The sequence below is a fragment of the Saimiri boliviensis genome, chromosome 4 (assembly GCF_048565385.1).
Source record: "Saimiri boliviensis isolate mSaiBol1 chromosome 4, mSaiBol1.pri, whole genome shotgun sequence".
Classification (NCBI taxonomy): Eukaryota; Metazoa; Chordata; class Mammalia; order Primates; family Cebidae; genus Saimiri; species Saimiri boliviensis.
Genome location: NC_133452.1, coordinates 24,239,342 through 24,263,989, shown reverse-complemented (window position 1 = coordinate 24,263,989; position 24,648 = coordinate 24,239,342). Strand labels below are relative to the sequence as shown.

Here is a 24,648-nt window from a genome sequence, read left to right as displayed (position 1 = left end):
GGCTGAGACTGGATCAGACCATTTTTTATAGGGTAGCCCGGGGAGGCATTATTGAAGGAAGGAGAGTAGCGAGCCATGTGCATGCCTGGAGTAGCAGCATCCCAAGGTAAAGAGAACAGCAGGAGCAAGTGCCCTGAGGCCAGACCCTGCCTGGAATAGTCAAAGAACAGCAAGACGGACAGTGTGGCTAGAGCAGAGTGAGAGAAGCGGAAGGCAGTAAGGAGGAGATGTGGTCAGGAGGTAACAGGTCCTCAAAGGGCTTTGACTTTCACCTGAGTGATGTGAGAAGTCACTGGAACTTTTAAACACAGGAGCGACGTGACCTGAGTTATATTTTTATTGAAGCACCCTGACTGCTATGTGAGGTAGGTCTGATAGAGACAGGGTCTGGGAGAGACGGAAGGCCAGCAGGGAGACCTGGTAGAAGACCATTTCTGAAATCCAGTCTTGGGATCACACTGGCTCTGACCAGCATTGCTCAGTAAAGGAGGAAAATCACAGAAACTGTAGATGCTTTAACAGAATTTCCTGATGACTTGAATGTGACATTTGAAAGAAAGAGAAGAGTCAAGGACGACGCTGAGGTGTGGGTCCTGAGCAGCTGCAAGTGGACTTCCATTGATGGAATCAGGGAAGACTTTCAGAACAATGGTTCAGAGAAGGAACAGGGTTGTTTTTACTGTTGTTCTTCCTCTTTCTTATTATTGCCATTATTATTGCTATAATGAAGGTAGCTTTGTCAATCCTTTCCCCTTTATTCTCAGTCTCATCTTCTATTAGATTTTCTTCTTTTTCTAGCAGGTACTGAGCAACGGCACATCTGTTCCGTGATTTGCTCAGCATGTTACATCTAGCTGCTTCCTTTTCCTACTGCGAGGTAGTCCCACAGACAAATAAGTGGATACCTAGCACATCTCTTTCCTGAGCATGTAACCTTGAATCTCCCCCTCTGCTTCTCTAGTCACACCTTCTCTCTCTTACCCCCACAGAAAACACCTGCCTTTTCTTCTTTTGGAAAAGACACTGGTCTTTACTTTTTCTCATTTTATTGAGTTTTCTTTCTCTTACTCCAATTTTTATTAATCTTTACACCACTTCTTACCCACTAACAATACTGTCTGCTGTCATTCCTATTAATTCTCCTATGACTTCTCAGTATCACAATAAATCTCTGAACCTTTCTTCCTAACTTATCCTTTCCCTTTGGTCCCCAGTTACAACTTCTTGTGATAGGAAAAAGTCATCTGATGTCTCTGGGTCTGTTTGCTCCTCCGTAAAACAATCCCATTAGATGAGATTATTTCTAAAGATACTTTCAGCTTTAACTTCCAATCCAACTAATACCGTGTTTAGCGCTTCAGTGATTTTTCATGTGTGACAAGTTCCATTTCATTTCCTATTTCCTAACTCACTTTCGAATCTCTTCTTTCATTACTTTCTTATCATTTCCAAAGTCTTACCCATGTTTTTCATCACTATGTCTTACACCAAGCCACGTGGTTTTTACCACACCTTAATGATGGCCAAAGAGAGTGTTCTGTGTTGTGCTTTAGATTTTTCCTAAGGCTAGCAAGCAGAATAATGGAAGGATACTATTTCAAGTCTAAAAGAAAACAACCTCATTCAGACATTCCTTTACCGTGATTGAGATCTTCTTGTGCTGCCTTGGAGAAATCTGTGATTGAAAAGTTTTGTTAAACACCAGTGACAAATAACTCATGGCATAGTATCTGCTTTGATTTTCTCAGACACTCTAAGTTTTCATCCTCACTTCTCTGTGGTCCCTCACCTTTGACTTCCTTTGTCATGTAACTGCCAATTTTGATTGTTAATGAAAGGAGAAGGGTGACAAGAAAAAAACAATTTAGCTCAGTGGCTTGCCCCCTTTACGGGTAAGGAAACACAATTTGTCCTTCCAGATTTCAGACTAAGCTGCTAACATGTCTAAAATCCTGTATGCAAAGGTCTGTGTGAATGCTTTTGTTTAGCAAAATTTTGGGGTGATTTTGAAATACATTAAACATCCCATTCATTGAGGAAAAGACAGTTTATTCGAAAACATTCTTTAATAATCCTAACCTGATTTTGTCTATAGGAGAAAAAAGGAACAAAGGGAAAAATCCATCTGAAAAAAAAAAAAAATCTTTGTATCAATGGAAATGCTGAAGCTGGATTTCTTAGACATTAAAGAAATTCTCACACAGACACACACACACAATCAGTTTAAAAATTCCATTTTTGAGATTAAATTTTCACAACACATTATGACTGCAATGAGTTACTTGAATACCAGTTGTTACATCTAGTTATTTTTAGCAAGGGAGCTGGACTTCACAGTACTCAATTCTAGCTTATAAATTTAACTTAGTAAAATTATACAGGAAATGTGTCCTGTCCAGCTGCTTCTGCCCAAAGCAAATGTCATCCTCCCTAAGTGCCACAGTGATATCTCCCCTCCGCTAAGCTCCACCAAAACTTACCTTGTATCCTTCGTGTCCCCCACACCTCCTAAGTAAGAGTCTCTTGTATCTATAGATATGTGTTTGTAGAAGAAAGGAAATGCAGAAAAATAAATAAGTATCATAGTTTAATAGGAAAAGGATGGGCTTTGAGTCAGACAAACCCAGCTTTGTATGTCACCCACCTCATCTATTTATTCATCATGTGACAACAAGCAGTTGATTCAACCCCTCTGAGACTCACGTTCCCCATCTTTTTCATGGAAATAATGAGACCTTCTTCACTGACTATTGTGAAGATTAAACTTGTTATGATTATAAATCACCTTGCACATACAGGCTCTTGATTTAAAAAACCACTGCTCCTTATTCTAGTATACCACTCATGGTCCAATCCTGCATTACAGCTGGTTGAACGCAGGTCTGTTTCTAGGCTGCACACTTTTGAAGGCAAAGTTGTTCATCTCTGTATTTCCTGTAGAACCAAGATGGATGAGTTGCATAGTCTGGAGGCTCAGGAACTGCATATTATACTAAACTGAGGGCTAAGCCAGGAGGGCCAGGGCTATGAATCAATTATCCGTGGATTTGGTCATTGGGGTTCTTTCGGTAGTATAGTTCCTCTCACGAGCTTCCTTTCTGGCCTTAAAACAGCCAGTCACGTTTTAAATTAGCTTGCACAACATACAACCACTTTCCTAGATTCGTTGGCAACTGATCAGAACACGATTCTGTGTCTCACTATAGAAACTCCTGCAGGCATATCAACCAGACCCTGAGAAAGACAAAACCGAATGCACTCCATGATGCTGAGAAAACAAATTAACAAGGTGTGTTGAAAAAAGTACCGAGTCAAGTAAATACAGATTATTAACTTCAGCTCGCCCTTGACTAGTCATGAGACCTCAGGCGAGTTATCTATGCTCATTAAGCTTCGATTTAACTTCTTGATGTCTCAACTATAAAAAATAAGGATATTTTTGATTTGTTTGGCAGTTTTGAGGGAAAAAAGAACAAATGAGAGAGAATTCTAGTTTGGTTCTTACACAGGGTTGCTGGGTAGAGAAGGAAGGTGATGCCTTGGAACAGACTTTAATAACCGTGAGGCAGGGTAAAATACAAGTCCTAAAAGCCATTATTTTTTAACATAGTGAGCCCTTCTTTTGTCATGGTTCAGGCTTCTAAACTTCTTTCCTCCTTTGGCAACTAACCAGCTTACACACACACACTAGTGATGAAATCCACATGGCTCCCGATCTTTTCCTCTGCATGGCAAAGAGTTTCAGTGCAACAGGAAAGTGCTGTCATGAATCCATCATGCAACACATGTAGTGCTATGAATCAAAGGCCTCTCTGCCTGCAGGCAGGAGGAACTGCATGCGTTACGCTTCTGTCTGACGCACAGCCAATCGGCTTCAGGCTTCTTCTCCTGTGTCAGTCACAGCTTTCTTATAGACTATTGCAAAGACACAGCCCAAAACAAAGCATCCTCGAAAGCCATCCCCAGGTGGAAGTGGTTGGCTTGGGGGAGGTCACACAGTCTTTCAGGTAGAATCCTCGTTTCTAGGTCATCTGACCAACATCACCCCTGGCTCCTCGAGGAAATCAGGAGGCAGCAGAAGCAGGCTGACCAGCTACGGGCTACAAAGGGAGGAATGAACCTTCCCAAATTTCTGGAAAAAATCTTCTTGTGCCCGGGCCAAGGCCTCTTCATCAATGTAGACGGCCGGCCTCTTGGCCATGAGGAAATACTGCACCTTCCTCAGATTCCAGCCCATCACGTACTGGAGCCAGCCGCAGACGGCCGCAGTGGAGCGGCCCACCCCTGCGTTGCAGTGCACGTACACGGTGTGTCCGTTCTCCAGCAGCGCGTGCAGCAGGCACACCGCCTGGGGCAGCATCTGCACTCGGCCTGCGGTGGGAAAAGCACAGCACACATGTGAATAATGAAACATCCAGATACGGCTCCTGAGATCTCCTCCAGCTCAGCTTCACATCACAGGACTGCACAGAGCAAGGCAGGAATACAAGATTTTGCTTTCTTCCTTCACTGTGAAGGAAAAGGTGAGGCCACCTTAAAACTTGATAATAGAAAAGTGGAAAGGGCACTCCAGAGGCGAGAGGCCCTCTCTAATCCTTCTCTCAGTATTGCTGCTCCTTTGAGTGACTTCACCATTGATGCAAATACCCCCCAAAGATAAGTGACCTATCACCTGCCATCAGAATGCATTTTTACATCAAAAGTGTTTGAAGAGATTGGTCAGAGTTTTAGAGGATTAAAAAAAAAAATCAGTTGTCAGATCTGGCCACCTGAATTTCAGGGAATCCAAAAGTATCTTCCAGCTAAATGAAAAACAAAGAAGTGGCTCATATTAGTTAAAGGAATCAATCTGCTCATTCAACATATGCTCATTTTCATTTGTTCAACGGAATGGCTAACATTGTTCGATACAGATGGGAGAACCAATTGTTCATTTATTCCCTCGAGATACCATGAATGCTAAAACTGACTTAATTTCCATGTTTTTGGGGAATTATATAATTTCTATAATTTGGGGTTTATAGCTATTATCACTTCATGGTTACTATTTCAATGACTAGATTATTCAAACGTCTTCTCACCAGGCCGGGAGAGGATGCACCGTGCCCTGCTGAGGCCGGGTAGACTCTGCTTGCTCATTCATCCTGCAGGACAGGGGTGTACCCCATAAGCATTTCTTTGAGCTCATGGATGCCTTAAGTTTCTCCTGCTCACAGGTTCTCAGTACAGAGGTATGTTGTAAGTTGGGGTATTTTTGTTTTCAGGGGGCGGTCAATGTAAATTATTTCAAAGGGAAAGGAAGAGGGAAACGAGTCCCGGGTTAAGCTCCATGTTCATGACTTGGCATTCTCCAGCTACAGGAACACCGTGGCCCCGAAGGATCCTCTGATAGTCACACATAAGAACCCTGTGTGGCCTTCAGGTTGGCATCCTCACTGGATGACCAAAGAGGTGGGAACACCTCTCCCTCAAAAGATTTCACCTGGGGATCTGCGGTGAGGCCTGGAATTCCCCATGACAGCCACTACCGTAAGTTTAGACTTCCCTCTTTAGATGTCCTTTGTTGAAATGCAAGGCCCCTGAAGGAGCCAGCATAACACACTGTGATCAGGCATCAGCACCTGAGAAGGACAGAGTTAACCAAGGACCACAACGTGGCTCGAAGGTCCCTCCATGGCCATTCCACTCAGCCAAGCATCCACCTCAGCTCCAAGCTCAGCAAGCTCTGAGAAGGAGCAGAGTCCACACAGAAGCCAGGATGATAATCTAAAGCTCCCTGCTGTGGGTGCCTCTCCAGATACTGTGTCCCTTGGAAGGAAACAAAGAAGCATCATTTAATGTATATTCAGGTATTCCTCAGGATGCCCAGTATGTGAACAGACCACAGTGGTCATCTGCAGTAGCAGCCGTTGGACGCAAAGCCTCAGCCCCTGTCACTCGGCGCATAGAGCATCAGTGTAACCAGCCTGCAAACAAGATCCTCCCTAGTCCCAATCTTGATGCTAGAGCTCTGTTAATCCCCCTCATGAAGAGATCTAAGACTGCACACTCCACACAGCCGTTTAGAAATGTTGTACCTGGAGTGCCTTGAGGTAGGGAAGGCTCAGGCTCCTTGTGCTCCCTCCATCTCTAGCCCTGTTGCAATACACTGGTGTTCCCTGCCTGGTTCCCAGGGGCATTTGTATTAGAAAGTCAGCAGTTTCTATGTATATCTGATGGCTCATAGTCCAAACAGAACCGAGAACTTCAACCCATCTAAACCTCCACGCTGGGTTCCAGGGCACTCTGAGATCAAAGCCAGGTGGGCCTGCCACTTAGTTGTTCGTGGTGCCCTCCTAGAGGCACTAAAATATCACTGGAGATGCAACAGGATGGTGAGAGCATCGTGTGTGCCAGCGAGATGTCTCACAGCATGGCTCACGGAAAGCACAGCATGGTGGAGCCACCATTTATGCTGGGGGATCAGAGGAGCAAAACCTCCAATGTATGGTGGATCGGCCCTGCTGAGAAGAGACAGGCCTGCTCCACTGTGGGGCTTCTGTTCTACTGAGGGTATGAGAGCTTCGCTCCAGGGAAAGCTGGGTGGGAGGAGAACTCCACTGCTGGAGCTAGAAGAGTGGGTTCTTCCTGCTCCAGCCACAGCTAGCTTCACGTGACAAGCTCCCTGCTGTGGCTGCCTCTCTAGATACTATGTCCCTTGGCAGGAAACAAAGAAGAATCATTTAACGTAGGTTCAGCTATTCCTCAGATGCCCAGTATGTGAATAGACCAGTGGTCACCTGCAGTAGGAGCTGCTGGACGCAGAGTCCCAGCCCCTGGCACTCGGTGCATATAGCATCAGCATAACCAGCCTGCAAACAAGATCCTCCCTTGTCCCAGTCAAGATCCCTTCCCCAGACCTGCTCTCTGGCCAGAGGTTCCCCTAGGGTGGGCCTGCACCAAATAGCACACATGATGCAATACATTTCTCTTTTCATTTTATCTGTAAAAGATTTTTCAAGAGGTGTGTACACAGTCTAGAAGTTACAGAGGAATTTTGTTAGTTTGAGGTTCTATGATCTCAGACACATACTCCTGAAAGGTGCATGTCAGCTAACAGAAGCTCCCAAGGCTCCCAGCTTCGCACAGATTTCAGCATTGGGACACAGCCAGATTCATGATCTTCTCCCAGAATCACTCAACCACTGCACTGAATTGTTATCAAATATTAAAACAACGTAAAGAACAAATAAATAATTAAGAAGGGCACCAGAGCAGTAGCCAGTCCAAGGTGCCCACTCAGTTCAGCCTGGCCTGAGCTGGAGGCCGAGTTGATTTAGATCTCTTGTGACTACAAATCCCCCTCTTTTGTTGATAGCAGATAACATTTATTGAGCCCTTTCTACCTTCCCAGCGCTGTTGTAAGCATTTTACATGCACTAGCTCATTTACAACCACCTCTTAACAATGATGAGGTCAGCACTATTGTGATCCTCAATTTATATATGAAGAAATTGAGCACAGACGTTTGCCCAAGGTTATTCCCTAAGTGGCCACTCAAACCCAGCCAGTGTGACTCTGAAGCCTCGGGTCTTAACCACTGAACCATGGTCCTTCGCTAGTCCACCTGGTTAATGGTACTTGCTGACCCGCAGCCTGTCAATCTAGATTCTCAGTCAGTCCCTCTGCACTCACTCACCAGCCCATGATGCTGGTCTTTCCCTGGGTGAGAATAACATCCTCCCTGGAAATTAACACTTCTACCCTACCCTAGAGGAGCCTTCTCAAGAGGACCATCTCTCTCTGCTTGAAAACTACTCTAGGAAGCTTAACCTACATACAACCAACCAAGGAATAAAAAGAGGGTCCCCAGGAGGGTTCACCTTGACGTACCAGGCTCAACAGAGCAGCCATAGATAGGCTCCACGTAGAATTTAATCTGATAAGATGGTTCCATTCTTAAAAACAATAAAACCTCAAGAAAAGACAGAAAACTCGATCATTTAATGTAAAATATTCCAAACTTTAAATGTTGACAACTGAGATGAAAAACTATAAACCCTCTGCAGGTCAGACAAGACATTCTACCCTTGATGTTTCTGACTCTGAAATTTAATACAGGCCCCAGCTCTCAGTAGATGCTCCATACCCACTCGTTAAGTACAGGAATAAAAACAAGATGAGAAAAACAGCAATAAAACCCTATTTGATCTGAGACACTTACTAGACACTTCTAACCTAACTTGTGGCTCACACCTGTTCCAGGCTAATCTGACTCTGGAAGGATTAAAAGCTTCCTGAAAGCACTATTGAGCCAGCCAAGGTTGTGAGGAGAGAGAGGGACAGAGCATTTGAGTGGGCAAGTGGAGTAGCCTGAGGCATCAGGGCCTGAGATAAGGGAGAGGGGTCAAAAGGTCCTAAAGATGCTTTATCCGTTGATCCTGAAAGAAATCCACAGCTTTCAGCCTTTCCAATTCTCTTTCTCTCTCTCTCTCTCTCTCTCTCTCTCTCTCTCTCTCTCTCACACACACACACACACACACACACAAACACACACACACACCCCTTTCCTTTCTTGTTCCAGAAGCAGATATATGACTAATATATAATGTGGGGGCATATCTTTTTTTTCTATCTTTGAAGTGTAATATAGATAGGGTTTACCTCGTCTATAACATCCTTTGGTAGAAACTTAAAGACTTGGAACTAATCCTACAGTCTCAACTTTGTGATTTTCAAAGCCCTTTTGTATCCATCACCTTATTCTACTGTTATAGTCCTGTAGGGTAGAAACTCCTACCCTCGTTTTCCTGATGCAGGAACTAGCCTGCCACTATCCTCCCAGCTGCCCAGTGGTGACAAGGCTTATGCCAAGGTGTCCTGGCTCCAAGGTCAGCATCTCTGTGCGATCGCAGAGCTGAATTCGGTGTGTTGAGTGAGGGGACAGAAGTCAGACTTTGACAACAGAGGACTTCCCAAAGCATATGAACTCATTTGGGAGCCAAGGGTAGACACTGGTTATAAACAGCGCTGCAAGGACAGAGGTCAAAACAATCCGAATATTTTCTATGCTAAGAAAATTTTAATGAGCAGATTTGTTTCATTTTGTTTTTTTCAGGTGAGTGTTAGATTTGGCAGATTTTCATTTCCTACGTGAAAGACACAAGCCAAAATTTTTATAAAAGATAAAAAAAAAAGAAATCTACACACACCCTTCCACACACAACAAAGTGTACAAGAGTAGGGATCGAAGGCACGATTGATTGTAACAGGTCTGTGACAACCAGTGGTGACAGTCAAGCCAAACAAACTGTCTCTCTCAGACTTCAGCTGACAGCATAATGCTGCAGCTCAAAACACTTCCAAGTGGGTTTTTCTCTAGAGTTCTAAAAAATATTCAGCTGATTAATCTATGAGTTCATTAGGCTAATATTGTAAACCACAGAGACTCGTCTATTTGTGAAAAGCTCCCCTGTCACGCAGAAGTGGTCATTAATCCTTCAGTTACTGCCCCAGGTTAGACCAAGCCAAAGAAATCCATTAGTGGGTCTTACAGCTGGCCCTTTATCAAGAGCGAGCTTGCATTCTGCAGCTCTCGGGCTGCCCCACTGTGTCAGCCTGGAAGAAGTGGTGCTGCGCACTCACAGATACAACTGTGATCTGGAGACTCACTGATCCCAAAAAAGGTGTGAATAGAACTACAATGGGTCCTTGGGGATACAGTTTTCCCTCTGGCTTCTGCAGAGTCCGCGAACTACCTATCTGTCAGCAAAGCCTTCAGGTAATCAGTGTGTGGGCTGGGATGGGAAGGTGGGGGGTGCATGGCACAGCTGGCAGCCCAGCTTCTCCCAGCCTCATCTCACATCGTTCTCCAACGGGATAACAATGCTGTCAAATCGGATTCAGAGATGCTAACATCAAAGTGCTCTCTGGAAGCTACGGTCCTGCAAATCCTGTCTTCTCTGTTTTGAAACCAGGAAAACCATCTGGACAAGGTGAATATCACCTAGATTCAACCAATGTGCGTCTTTGCAAATGAAGCTGTTTTTGTCTTTGTTCTTTTCTTCCTTGAAGCAGGGCAGCGCTCTTACAGCTAAATCATGCTTCTTTGCCAAGAGGAATAACCAGACTGTCAACAGCTCTCTCAACCTACAGGAACAAAAATTATACCCCATCCCCAGAGATGATTTGGCTTAGACACAGACCCACAAAGGGGACCAGCCTGGCCAGGAAGACCACCTGATCTCCATAAAGGGCGGAGGTGGGCGAGGCCCGGGGACATAGGTTTCCTGTGGTCCTTGTTGTCGTCTGTCTTGCAGACCTTTACTCTTGGGAAGACAAGCTACTTCGCTTACAATTTATAGGCTTTGCCTAACTCCAGACGATTGTGAACATAAGGGGTTGAAATTACATGGGTCTGAAGAACCTGCCTGAAGCATCTGTGTGAGAACTCAGGGAGAAGCTTCAGGGCTGGTAAAGCTGCTCTCTGCAGCAATGTTCTGGGCCCGACTGCCAGCCTTGAAATTCGGAATGGGCCCCTTTTTACTTCTTTGACATGGGCAATAACTTTTTGGTACCTCAGTCTCTTCCTCTGCAAAATAGAGACAACTACAATATCTGCCTGGAGTCTTATTGTGCTAATTAAATAAGTTAATTCTTGTAAATTGCTTAGGAGAGTGTTTTGTACATAATATACATTTGGGGGAAGAGGGCTAAAGATAGAAACATCTCTGAGCTGGACATCACCGCCCTTCTTTCCCCAGGATAGGAGGTCACCAAACTCCTCAGCCTTTGCTGTTTCCAAAGCTCTCTGCTGCCCCCTGCTGACAACGGCTTGATACTATCGGTGTAACTTGGTTCTCTCCTCCACTGACTGTAGTCATTCCCATTCCAACAAGTACCCTATTCTACAACAGGGCTAAAATCCGTATCATTCCTCCAAAATTCCATGCTTTTGTGCCGTGGCCTGTGCTGCTGCTCCCCCCTAGCGTACCTTTATCCCTCATCTACCTATCAAAGCCATGCCCACCTCAAGAGCCATGGCGTTCATGCAGCCTCCCTTTGTCGCTGCCTGGAATTCATAGTTTCAAAATTCTATTTTTAGACATGTAATTAACATTTGCCATCCCTATAGGACTAAGAGCTCTGTGGGGGCAGAAGGCATGCCCGTCTTTCTTTATGGTTGTGTTCCCAGCTACCAGCATAATGCCGCATACCCAGTACATACACAATAAATATGTGTTCAATGAATAAACAAATTAAAGAAGCCACATTAAACAGAATCTTAGCCAGTGTCAAAAACATATGCATTATATATATTAAATCTAAAATCTTATATTTTTTCATTTTTACCATTCATTTTTAAGATACTAAATTATAGATCGATAGATGGACAGACAGACAGAGAAAGAGCCAGCAAGAGTCTCTCTGAAACACAGTCAGCAAGGAGGCAAACAGTTCTTCTGATCCTTACCTTCGGTGCTCATATCTGGGGTTGGCATCCAGATGTAGGCCAAGCCTTCTTCCTTATATAGTTTAATCATAGTGTCTGCAGTCATGGGCTCTGGGTAGCGGTTACAGCCTGAGGAATTCTGTACAATATCCCATTCAGTCTGGAAATTCATTACAGCTGTAATCCTCAATTCATGCTTCAGTTTGATGGTTACATGTTCCACTTGACGAGGGCAGCTACCCAGCCAGATATTTGGTAGAATTCTAATGAGAAAATATGGAGTCAACTATTACTAGTAGTTCTGATTTGAGGTTTAAGGAGCTGCATAAAACATGTAGTATTAAAATATAACTAACCTTTAAGTCTGGCACAGAAAACGCTAGATTTTTTTAGAATGCGAGCACCAATGTTATTATGGAAAAAAAGAACACTAAAGTGTTGATGCTTTAGGGAAAGCAAGTAATTCAATTAACTGGAATGCCAGGAAATGGACATTTGCAAACAAAATCAAGCAATATGTTAAAATAATTCTACCAAGTTGTACCTATTCCATAAATGCATATATGGTTCAACATGATAAAAATCCATCCACAGACTTCAAATAGTAACAAATTAAAGGTGAAAATTCCTATAGTTATATAAATTCTGAAAAACAAATTTCAGCAGGCATTCCAGTTTAAAAGTCTATGTAAAAATTTCAAATAGTATGAGACTTTTTAAATATGCTAAAGAGCAGAAGCTAACCAACAACAGACTTCTTTTAAATAAAATTAGAGTCAGGTTAATTCCATTTGTACCCAGCAGGGTTCTATAGGTGTCATCTAACGCTACAAAGTAAGAAGGAGACATCGCAACATAATTTCCTTTTGTAAATTCTCATGAGGTTTATTGTTGAAAAAAAATAATGAAATGAAAAAGTTAAAAACTCAGAAAATTTTTAATAACCCTTTAGCAGGAACCCAAGCAGAAATAAAATAAAATAAAATACATGTATTCTCTCCTGTAGGGTAAGCAGAACTCAAGTTTTAGAAAGACAATGCTGGATCTTGTGAGATATTCTCACTGAGGATGGTTAATGCTGACATTAGAGAACTGGGCAATTGACTTCTCCTGTTAACAACGTTGACAGCAGCCAACAGGAAAAGAGCAAAAAGCAAAAACAGGCCGGGTGCAGTGGCTCACACTTGTAATCCAGCACTTTGGGAGGCCGAGGCGGGGACTGCTTGAGGCCAGGAGTTCCAGACCAGCCCACCAAACACGGCAGAAACCTCCTCTCTAGTAAAATTACAAAAATTAGCCAGGCATAGTGGCACATCCCTATAATCCCAGCTACCTTGAAAGGCTAAGGACTGAGAATTGTGTGAACCCAGGAGGTGGAGGTTGCAATAAACAGAGATCACGCCACTGCACTCCAACCTGAGTGACAGACCAAGACTCTGTCTCAAATTAAAAAAAAAAAAAAAAAAAAAAGATTTCATGTAACATTTAGTAATAATTATCTGATGCTAGGCCAAGTTATTTATCAACTCTAACCTGTTGGTGTACTCATCTTTACAATGAGTCTAAAAATAACTCATAAAAAATCTTGTAAGGATAAATACAATTAAATAATATACCTGAATTGGACTGAAACCAGTGGATTCACAATAAATGCAAGTGGATTTCGTCTCTAGCTATAGAGATTTACTTATTTTTGTAATTTACTTTGCATTACATTGTAAAGACTAGTTAATTTTTCATTGTTTCTGATATTGTTCATTTGAATGCTACAGAAGAGGAAATACTCTATTTTTTATATGAAAGCTGCCTTTGTTTTCACTTTTTTTCCTTTTGGTGGTGGTTGTCCTTGTTAATGTTAACAGGAGAAGCCAATTAACTAATCCTCTCATGTGGTCATCATCCATATTCAATGAAAATTATCTCATAAGATCTGGCACTATCTGTCGAAAGCCTGAGCCCCGCTTCCCCTATGGGAGAAGATAAACTTTTTCTGCTCTGTTCTTGTCTAAAGGGTTATTAGGAATTTCCTTGTGGAAATCCTTATTGTGGATTATTGTGGGGGAAAAATGATAAAAGAAAAGTTAGAAATTTAGGGAACACTTAATGGTGATGGAAAGGGGTATGAAATCCAAGGCCTTCATCTTATTCCTGACCCCAGTTAATTCTGACATACTCTGCTGGACCCAGTGGACTGAGAGGAAGACCTTGAGCAAGGACACTTGCAGGGTGCCCAAGAGCTGTTCTTCACCAGCACATGGATAGCTGAGCATTCGGAGAAATGTCACACCTGCTTGGTGACTGCACCTTCCCTCTGGCTATTGAGTGAGATTTGCCTCTATCTAGATGTCCCATCCCTCTTTCCAGATCCTTTAAAGATCCCTTCCCCAGGGACCTGCTGGATGCCTAGCGAGGTGACAGTGCTGGGCTCCCATATATATACTTCGGGGTTTCACCAAACACACTAAATATCCTAAGCTGGAAAGGAGGCAAGTGGACACTTCAGCCATATAAACAAGAAATAGAACCTATTATAAGACAGCAATGAATCTTTCTAACTGGAAAAAAATTTAAAGAGGACTGGCAAAATATTAAAGAGAATATTCATGACAGGCAAGCTAAAATCCAAATACTACTCAGCATTTTCTTGAATATTGCACTCTTTGAGTGAGTACTAGTTAGTATTTAGCTAGTCAGTAAATTCCAAAATAAAATAGCTGGCTGATTTTTCATACAACATTACATAAAAGCTTAAGAATAGTTCATAGAGATATACAAAGGGTAAATTAGGACATTTGAGCCTGCAATGGAAGAAATCAGAGTCAGCATATCCCAAACCAGAGTCAGTATATAGAGTCGCATGTTGTTGCTAAAAAAGGTGTTATTCTACCATCTCCTTCAGCCCTGGCCTTCAGATGTTTTTAAGATGATAGGGAAACTCAGAATAAGTCAAAGATAAACAAGCCTAGAGCTGATACCTTAACACATATATTTCACACATAACATTTCTCATGGAAATAAGCCCTTAAAATATATCCAGTTATGATGAAAGTCAGAGTCCATATTTAAAATTTCTGACATTTTAAAATAAGATGTTCTAAACCTAGGAGACAGACAACTAAAGATAAACTCTGAAAACAAACACTATATTGAAAGACAGAAAAGTAAGGTTATAAAGTGATTTGTACTGAATCATTATATGGGACTCCGAGACAAAGACTGGGTCTGCTGGAAACAAACAAATCGATGGATTCTGCTTAATTAGACAGCTACAGTTTGCTTTCCAAAAATAGGTGATATACTTCTAGTTATAGGATTCACTGAGGGTAAGATGCTTACTAAAATGCAACTAAACTTTTACTCATCCATTCAAAAGAGGATAATTTGATACCATTAAAAATTCATTTTTGCTCATCTCACCTCATTTTGGTATCGATGCTATTTCAAACAATTTTTAAAATCAGAATTTTTCGAGTAAAAAGCAGCTTTTTGAAATATGAGATTAGAGATTAAAAATTCTCTGTAAGAGTAGCTTTAATGCAAGACATACCAAAATTCAAAGATAAAATGGAATAAAAGTTATACCTTACACTTACTTATTTCATAAATAATCCACTATCAATCATGAACTCAGAGATTTCTGGCAGCTCCACCATAGACTATTTGGAAATGCAAAGAGATGCCAACTGAACCAAAAGGGTACTGATACTCAGTCAACCCAGGACAGAAGTTCTCAAACCTGGCTGTGCACTCAAGTCACAGGAGGTACTTTTATAGAAACATGCATCACTAGTACCCACCTCAGAGATACTTACAGAGAGGCCCGGGAGTTAGGCCTATAATTCTGTAGGTTGTTTGATTTAGAAATTAACCAGATTACATATGCAGCAGATTCCAGAACCACCAGTTTGCTAGGTCTCCGTATGCATGAGAAGCTTAATATACAGAGCTCATTGCCTTTTTTTAATAGCAGTAAAAAATATGGAGATGAGAGAAGATGGGCTTCCTCAGTCTGACATATCTACAAATTAAGTTCTTATCTTTGTCCAAAAAATAGTGTCAAGATTGCAAATGATTCCTAGGTAGTGAGAAGTAAGAAATTATCTGTTGTGAGAGACAATGTGTATCCATGTGTTTAATGCACAGTATCTTCCAACTGGTCAAAACTAAATCTATTTGAGTCACAGCAAATATTTAACATAGTCCTATGCATAAAAATATACTTTTGTAGAAACAAATTATTAAACTAGGGTTTTGACTATTTCTGCTGTGCTATAACCAGATTATATATAAATAAAATCTATCCTGGTAGTATTACTACTATTTTATTTATATATAATATAATATAACTACTAGGATAGATTTTATTTATATATAATCTGGTGAGTATTTAACTTAGCTAAAGACCAGGGGAAAGAATAGATGGCTGACATTCTAGAACCTTACTGTCTTGGACTGCAAATCAAAATCAATTTAATGCATTTGAGGGAATCTGGATTTGTGGTTCCAGGTAATAACATCATACTACAATATCTGTTTCACTTATGAGGTTTGGACCTGTAGTCCAACAACTACTGACGCATATGAATCAGCGCCTCAGCTGTCAGTTAAAGGAAGCCTCACTGTCAATAATGAGTACATCAGGCAGAATGAGCATCCGACTGCTTTGCAAAAATTACCACAGGGTACCGACAGGAGAAGTGGGTATCAAAAAGACAAAAGCTATTGAGAAAGAAGTCCATTCTAAGGACTTCATGTTAGAGCTTCCATCAATAATGGCCATGAGAAATGACAGAATAACCTTTTCCTGAAGGTGAAAATTAGCATTATTTTGTGTCCATAGAAAGAAAAAAAGATGAGACAAACCCCGGAATAATGGAATCAGCTTTTGTTTACTCATCACACCTAAAGACCCCAACTGCTGAATTGCAGGGCCCTCTTCCTAGCCATACAAACGGAGGACCATTTCAAAAACAGAGAAAAGAGATTTTGCTGAAGCTCTTCACAAAACCCAGCTAAGATTTTAAAAGCAAAGAAACAAAAAAGCACATTTCCTAAGTTGAATAATTGTGCTGCATTTATCTTACTTAATATTTTATGGGCAATTCAATTAGAAATTAAAATGTGATCTGGCTTTTAAATAATGAGTAAAGGGAAAAAAATTCTATCAGTCCTATAATTTAGATCTCATTAGAGGGAAAGCAAGAGAAACATTAAAAATCAACCACTAGTAAGCTCCAGGCTTCAGTAGCATATACAGCTCCTTCTGCTGAAAATTTGCCCTCTAGCATCCAGTGTTAAGTTATTAATACCAAACCTCTACCCCAAAAGGGTGCTTATAACAGGCTCCAGTTAAGGCTGAATAACTGCTCAAAGACAAATTCCAATTCAGAAAGTGATACTAATTAGCTTCTTTATTAAAACATAGTTTTATTATAGTTTGCTTATGAGTCATAGACTATGTATATAGAGCACATGTTAATTTCTGTAAGCACAGTTCATTTCTTATATTTTGGTGATGTGCTATGTAGTTTACAGCCATATGAATGCAAATAATTTTTGACACAATGCTCTTTCTCCATATTATAAAATGCTATATCATTAAATTAATTATAAAGGCCTATTACGGATTGAATTGTATCCCCCTCCCCGAACTCCTATGTTAACGTCCTAACACTTAGGAATTCAAGAATGTGACTGTATTTGGAGACAGACTCTGTTCTACAGAGGTAATCAAGTTAAACCAAGGTCATTAGAGTAAGCACTAATCCCTAATGACTAGTGTCCTTATAAGAATGGGGAGTTTGAACACAGACATGGAGGGGAGACAATATGAAGATGCAGGGAGAAGTTGGCTTCAAACAGATACCACCACTAGGCCCTCAGAAGAAGTCAACCCTGTGGACACCTTCACCTCAGACCAGCAGCTTCCAGAACTGTGAAATAATAAGCTGCTATTGTTTAAGCCACACTGTCTGTGGCACTTTGTTAAAGCAGCCCTAGCAACCCAATAAAAGTCTAAACATTCAGGCTTAACATTGATTCATTCAAATATCCAGACTCTTTTCAAATATCCATACAACACATGTCCTTAAAGCATCGTAACAGATCGTTTTCACCATTTATCCTGATGTTTGGAATTCTTATAAATACGACTGACATTTGATGATGGTTCCCAAATGCTCTCTTTACCCAATACTACCCTTCTTCCTTCCTTCACTGCGGTCCTTCCGTCTATCACCTGAGCACCTCCCACATGGAGGAAAAGATCAGCAGACCCCCAACTAAAATCACTGAAGTATGTGGGCCCCTTCTTCTAATGATTTGGTACTGAAGTTCTGGGGTGTCTAGTTTTAATAAATGTGGTACAGTCCCAGATCCTCTTCCATGGCTCTCAGAGAATAAACCTCAAAGGATAATCCCTTAAGGTAAGAGCACAGTCTCTCAGACTCACAACTTCTTAAGATTCTGAGTCCGAGAGAGTTTAGCCCTCTTCTTTTTGAGGTTATACTAATTTTGTTTATATGCTATATCAACAGTTTATAGTGGTAAGTAAGGCAACGAGTGCCCTTTGTTTCCTTAAAGGCAATCATGGGGCAGCACAAAGACTGAGGAAAATAACCAGGCTAGGACTTGGTTACCTTCATACAGATTTAAACAAATGTACCTTCAAAATAGACTCTTGGTGTGTTAATGTTGTTTCCAATGCTAAGAATTCCTTGAAAAGTTAAACTGCCATAATTAATTTTTTTTTTTACTTAGTGAATTTGCAAAGACTTGTTTAAAATCAATCTCTTGCCTATTTAGTTAGGATCCACAAAAGACCAAGAAATAAAAAATTAAACGTGACATTTTTTGTATTTGTTTTAAAGTCATTCTGTTGCTTCAACAAATATGAAATGATGCCTGCTTTTTGCCAGTAATTCAACCATCAATGGTGAGCAACAGTAAGCAAGACAAAGTATGCCTTCACTGGGGCCTGCATTCTTTGGGGAAGACAGGTAACAAACAAAGACATTTACCAAATGCCTACATTAGATAGAATTAATCTGTAATGTGCTTTTAAGGACATAAACATGGATTTAAAAATAGAGATTTACAGGGGAGAGAGACTTCAGATAAGACAGGAAGGTGCTCTCTGAAAACGTGACATTAAAACTGAGATCTGACATCAGAAGAGGCAGATACACAAAGTCCTTAAAGCGAGAGAGTCAAGTATACTTTAGGAACTGCAAGAAACCTGGGAACATGAAATGTGGTGAACAAGGAAGAATGTGGGACAAGATAAATTAAAACGACCATGCAATGCCTTATTGATAGGCTAGGGAATTTATATACTAATATAAAAGCACTGAAAAGCCAATGAAGGGTTTTTAAGCAGAGGAGTGACATGGACTTAGAGCTTTTAAATGGTGACTCTGTCTGTGATATGTAACTTTGATTGGGCAGAGGGTATAGCAGAGACTAGAGAGGAGGAGGGAAGACCTTTCGGGGGGATGGCTTGGAATACAGTTAGTGGTGCAGACAGAGAGATGTGGATAAGTTCAAGATGTACTTCAGCAGTAGAACCAACAGAACTCACACATCAACTGGATGTAATTGTTGAGGAAAAGAGAGGATTGAAATGTGACTCCAAAGTTACTAGTGCAATATTATAATCTAAATTTTCTTAATCAGGTCTACTCTCAATAAAACTAGTATCTAGAAGTTTCTTTACTATGTATTTTTACAAGACTCAGAGTTCATCAACATTTTATTTATTAGGCATCATGTTAATGGCCTGCATGTGCCAAAGCTTGGTAATATCAAGCTATTCAATTCCTTCTGTTTTCCCTCAAATCTTTGTTTTTATTCTGGAAATGTTAATAAAGTAGGGTTTGACTGAAGTAAAAACTTTATACACTGGATATGTAGCCCATCAAATTTATGGGCCAAATTTAACTCACATAGAAATATCACTGTAGACAAAGTAGTACACAATGAAACAGATTTATTTATGTAATCAAGTCACTAAAGAGATTTTAAGTTATTCTTTGGACTTGTGGGTCTTTATTTTAGCTCCAAAACAAAAATGAATTTAGAAAACAAGATAGTTGGAAAATGAAAAGATCATGATTTTCTTCCTTTTTTAATGTTAATGTCTTTTTCACTGTCAACTATTTAATTTGTTGAAATACAAGGAATTCCTGGGATAAAAGGGGATTCTATTAAGTATTTTGAGCAACAACATTATAATTTTCTGAAGAAAAATAGTTTGGTATATTTGTATGATGATTATTCATCTAGACCAGTGCATCTCCAATATTAATGTGAAGATGAATCACCTGGAGATCATGCTGAGATGCAGATACTGACACAGGACACCTGAGTTGGAGCCTGAGCATCTGAATGCTCATGAGCTCCCATGTAACACCCATGCTGCTGGCCCGTGGACCCCAGTTTTAGTATCAACAAATACTCTAATAATTTAATCTAAATACTATTACATTATTATACATTGCAATAGTACAGTACAATTCATAATGTCCAGATATACTGGGAAGTTAACTAAGTAAGATCCTCCTGCTAGAGCAAACGGAAAGACAAGACAAGCATTGTATCTCTATTGTTGATGCTAATATTAACCAGGTTCATTATCGTAAAACATCCTATTAACTATAGATCATTTTAAAATCTCTTTTGCCTTCTTTCTTGAATTCCCAGTGAGCAAACTGCAAGAAACCAAATGGCTATGGTTAGAGAATGGCCTTCGTTGGTTCTAAACCATTCCCCTTTTCTCTTACTTACAGTGCTCACTGGCCTCTTGATAGAAGCCTGTAATTTCCTTTTGTGCTATATTTTTTAATGCAGCATAAGATTCTTTTTATATACAGATGCTGAAAATTAAGGAAAATACACATAACACTTAAAATTGATGGGGCATCAAGTCATTTAAATGGTTGAAAACCGACACAATTAACAGTGCTGCTGTCAGGGATGTCAAAAATTAGATAAGGTTCTAAAAAGACAAACGATAAATGCTCCCTCTTCCCTTTGAGATGTGAGTAATTAGGATGGTAGGAACAGAGGAGAAATGCACACTAAAAATATTATAATATTGGTGCCTCCAAAATCCCTGGGAAGTTTTGCTTCTTTCATTTGGCCTGAAGTCAGAGTACTAAGAGTATACTTTAAGACATCCAGAGAGAAATCATGATAGTTACTACCTCCCAAGGTTGTGAAAATCAGAAAGGCCTCTGTCCTCCTTAAGTTACCCAAAAATCCTGAAGATCCATAGGTACAGGAAAAGAGATACTCATCAGTAATACTTGATCTATGTACTTTATTACTAACTAGGAAAGATTGTAAATAAGGAATTAGACATGCAGCCTCATACAATTCATGAGGTGAACTAGTACCAATCCTACCCAAACTGAACTGTCATATTTAAGTTGGTATCTCTCAAACAACTCTAATTGTCATGAGAGTGCATTTTATTACACATGTTCCTGTGTACAGTTACTTCATCATGGCAAGGTCTTCAGAATACAGTTTTTGTTAAGATCACCTCCTCCACTGAACATAACTAGCTTCTATTGCATGAAGTGCTTAATTGGTGAAAATTGAGCTTAAGTTTTTATCAACTACAATTGCCTCTTCCACATTTCATAGCCCAACACATTGACATTTCCCTCCTGTCTTATGCAAATGTTTCAGTATTTTCAAAAGTTCTGTTGTTGTTGTTGATGATGAGACAGGGTCTCTCTCTATTGCCGAGGCTGGAGTATGACGCAATCATGGCTCACTGCATCCTCGAATTCCTGGGCTCAAGTGATCCTACCACATCAGCCTCCCAAGTAGGACTACAGGCATGTGCCATAATGCCCAGGTAATTTTTTTTCTACTTTTTTGGAGACAAGGTCTTGCTATGCTGCCCATGCTAATCTCACACTCCCCACCTCCTAACTCTTCTGCTTCAGCCTCCCAGGTCGCTGAGATTACAGGTATAAGCCACCATCCTGCCAAAACTTTTTTTTTTTTTTTTGAGACATGGTCTGGTCCTATCACCCATGCTGGAATGCAGTGGCATGATCTCAGCTGACTGCAACCTCTGCCTCCCAGGCGCAAGCAATCCTCCTGCCTCCTAAGTAGCTGGGACTACAGGTATGCATGACCACGCCTGCTAGTTTTTGTATTTTTTGTAGAGACAGGGATTCACCATGTTGCTCAGGCTGGTTTCGAACTCATGAGCTCAAGCAATCCACCTGTCTCAGCCTCTCAAAGTGCTAGGATTACAGGCAGTATGAGCCATTGTGCTCAGCCCTGGCAAAACTTTTAAGGGCATTTATTCCACATTCACAACTGGGGTTAATTGTGTGGAAATCTCATCTAAGCTTGGCATTCTCATATAAGTAGAAGAGTATGGATCTCAGATTTTCTTATATCAAGATCATTTGTCCCTTAAACAATATAAACTATCCACAGACTCTTATTAAGAGAATTCACTCCTGCAGCCAGAGACCCAGCACCTACTGACTCCCACCCGGCACAATTGCTGTTTCACAGACAGTTTAACATACACTTTCTTTTTTCTTCCTTTTTTCTTTTTTTTCTTTTTTTTTTTTTTTTGAGATGGAGTCTTTTGTCATTCAGGTGGTTGGAGTGCAGTGGTGTGTGTGTGTGTGTGTGTTTAGTAGAGATGCGGTTTCACCATGTTGGCCAGGCTGGTCTTGAATTCCTGACCTTGTGATCCAGTCATCTTGGCCTCCCAAAGTGCTGGGATTACAGGCATGAACCACTGCACTTGGCCACGTACACTTTCTTTCACTCTCTATTGAAAATTCCATCAATGGGTGATTGCATGTATCCTGTTGATCACTCCCATTACCCTACAAGCTCCTATTTTATTCTTTCCATGTTTCCGACCCCTTCATAAACTCTGTATCCCTCACATGCCTTTTAACTGTGAGTGTTTCTAATTCTGGTCTCTCTTCAATTTATATACTCCTAGATATCTCACTGACATACGTGTTTTTACTGTCATCCATATGCTGGTAAACTCCAAATCTATTATCTATAGCTGAGACCTCAACCCTCTATTGGAATTCTCTCCTGCCTATCCCATAAGAGTCAAATAAACTCATCTTCATTCTCTCCTACTCTTTGCTCCCTACCTACAAACCTGCATGATTCTTCTCCATCGCTCCTAATCTCCAGAAATTGTTCCATACCACCCAGTCATGTAAGCCACCTTGGCTTCTCCCTATCCCTTCCCCCAGAGTCATTATCCCACCATTAAAGTCCGTCTCCTAAAGACCTGTAGAATGTTATTGCTTTCCTTCAGATCTACAACACTTAAGAAATGAATTATACCAACTGCCTCCAATGTGACCTCCCAGTCTGTGTCCCTTACATACTGCCACTAGAGTGATCATTCTAAAGCATAAAGCATGTGAACCCCCCCCATCCAAAAATACTGAGGTGAATACCCATCGCTTTAATATAAAGTTCAATCCTTTGGCCTGACTCTTTGAAATCTAACCTCTATGTGTGTCACAAATCCCATGTCCCCATATGAATCTCAATTTAGGACAAATATTTGTAATTTTCCTAAAGAGCCATGCACTCTCCTTTTCCTGGTCTTATCCCGCTATCCTTCCTCTTGGAACACATCCTCCCTTGCATTCCACTGCTCATCTATTCAACGAAGCCTACGTGATCTTCCTTGATCCCCAATAGGCTCACTTTGCTCTTCCTTCTTTGTGTTCCCATGGCATCTTATACATACCCTCGTTAGAGACTTGTGCAAACAATCACACACTTTTATTTCGGGCTCTGGCCTCTCTTGCTCTGAATAGTGAGTTTTCTGAAGCATTTCATCATCTGTATTGTGACCTCCTTGAGAACAAGGACGATATCTTATTCCTCAGAGTACCCCCAGCACTTAACATTATATCCAGCATATAGTTAAAAGCAAATAGGTGAAGGAAAGAAGGAAGGAAGGCGTGGGGGGGAGGGAGGGAGGGGAACATAGGGGAAGAGATGGGGAGGGAGGCAGGGAGGGAGGGTGTAGAAAAGACTTTACTAACTCAAGATATTCTGGAAGGTTCATTTAGCTATCACCAATTGACAACACTTCTTTGAGTTTCACAAAACTGTGGTAAAGACATTTTCAACTGTGTCATACCAAGGACGTATGTGTTATTTGTTGAATTTAGCTCAAAAATAATAATTTTCTCCGCAGACAAATGTGAAAGCTGTTTTTAGCCAGAATATAAAACTATGTAACTCAACATGTTTCCTTTCTTGCTTTTACTGGCAGAAAAAGAGACAAATTTAATGTTCAATAGTAGTAATTAGACTGCCTCAAGTCCCTGGTAATTTCTATTCTATTTGCTCTCATAGATGGTCTATTTCTATGCTAAATTCTTTTTCTATACATTCTTTCTTTTTTAAAGTCTTCTGTTAAAAATGATGATACACTTGTAAATAGGTGGCAGATGGTCACAAAACCTAATTCTCCAAAACACTTATTTCTTCAACCTTAAGTCTCCTGCATTATGACGGCCTCATAAAAGGTAGAGACCAGCCTCTATTTGAACTAGAGAGATTTGTAGCAACCTATCAGAATCCCCAGTATTTGGTCAGTCTAGTTCTACAGCTATGCTTGTCAATCCAAAGACCTCACTCACATAAAATGTATTGAATATTACAGCCACCAGTACAATTCATTTAGAATAAAGTTCCATTCATGCTTGGAGTGTATTCACACTTTTATTAATTATAATCCATGGACCATAACCATAAGTTCCATTTCATGCCATGTAGTATTTTAAATGTTAGTTATTAATGCTGGCGGACAAGTTGAGCATAATGACAAATGTGATTCTAGAGCAGTAGCTCACAGCCCTGGCTACATGCTAGAATCTCTTGGAGGTCTCCTTCAAAATATCTCTGCTGAATCCTCAATTAAGTCAGAATATCTGAGGCAGTGGGGTGTCACCCAGAATCATTTTGTCTAGACACTCCCAAATAATTCTAATGTACATTAAGGCTTAGGAATCACTGATTCAGAGCCTGGGAGAGAGATCAGAGTTGCAAATAAATATTTATCATCTTCCCCTTGTTGGGGGATTGGCTATCAGAATTTTAAAAGTAAAAATAATTCTACCTTTAAAAATCAAACTTTGTATTTACTTCATTGAAATGAAACTGGTTATAAAAATCTGAATTGCAAAGGG

General features: G+C 40.6%; 1 protein-coding gene across 3 annotated transcripts in view; it reads right to left on the bottom strand.

Moving 5' to 3' along the window:
* Positions 1–2,570: 2,570 nt before the first annotated feature.
* Positions 2,571–24,648, bottom strand: part of EPM2A (EPM2A glucan phosphatase, laforin) — a 93,903-nt gene continuing 71,825 nt past the window's right edge. For 2 of the 3 annotated variants that reach the window (XM_074397318.1, XM_039467911.2), the window contains exons 3-4: positions 11,453–11,694; positions 2,571–4,371 (exon numbers count right to left, since the gene is read on the bottom strand). In XM_074397318.1, coding sequence (XP_074253419.1) covers positions 4,094–4,371; positions 11,453–11,694 — 520 coding nt within the window. In that variant the 3' untranslated portion in view covers positions 2,571–4,093. The remainder of the gene's footprint in view (positions 4,372–11,452; positions 11,695–24,648) is intronic. The other variant, XM_039467912.2, reaches the window with a different exon arrangement.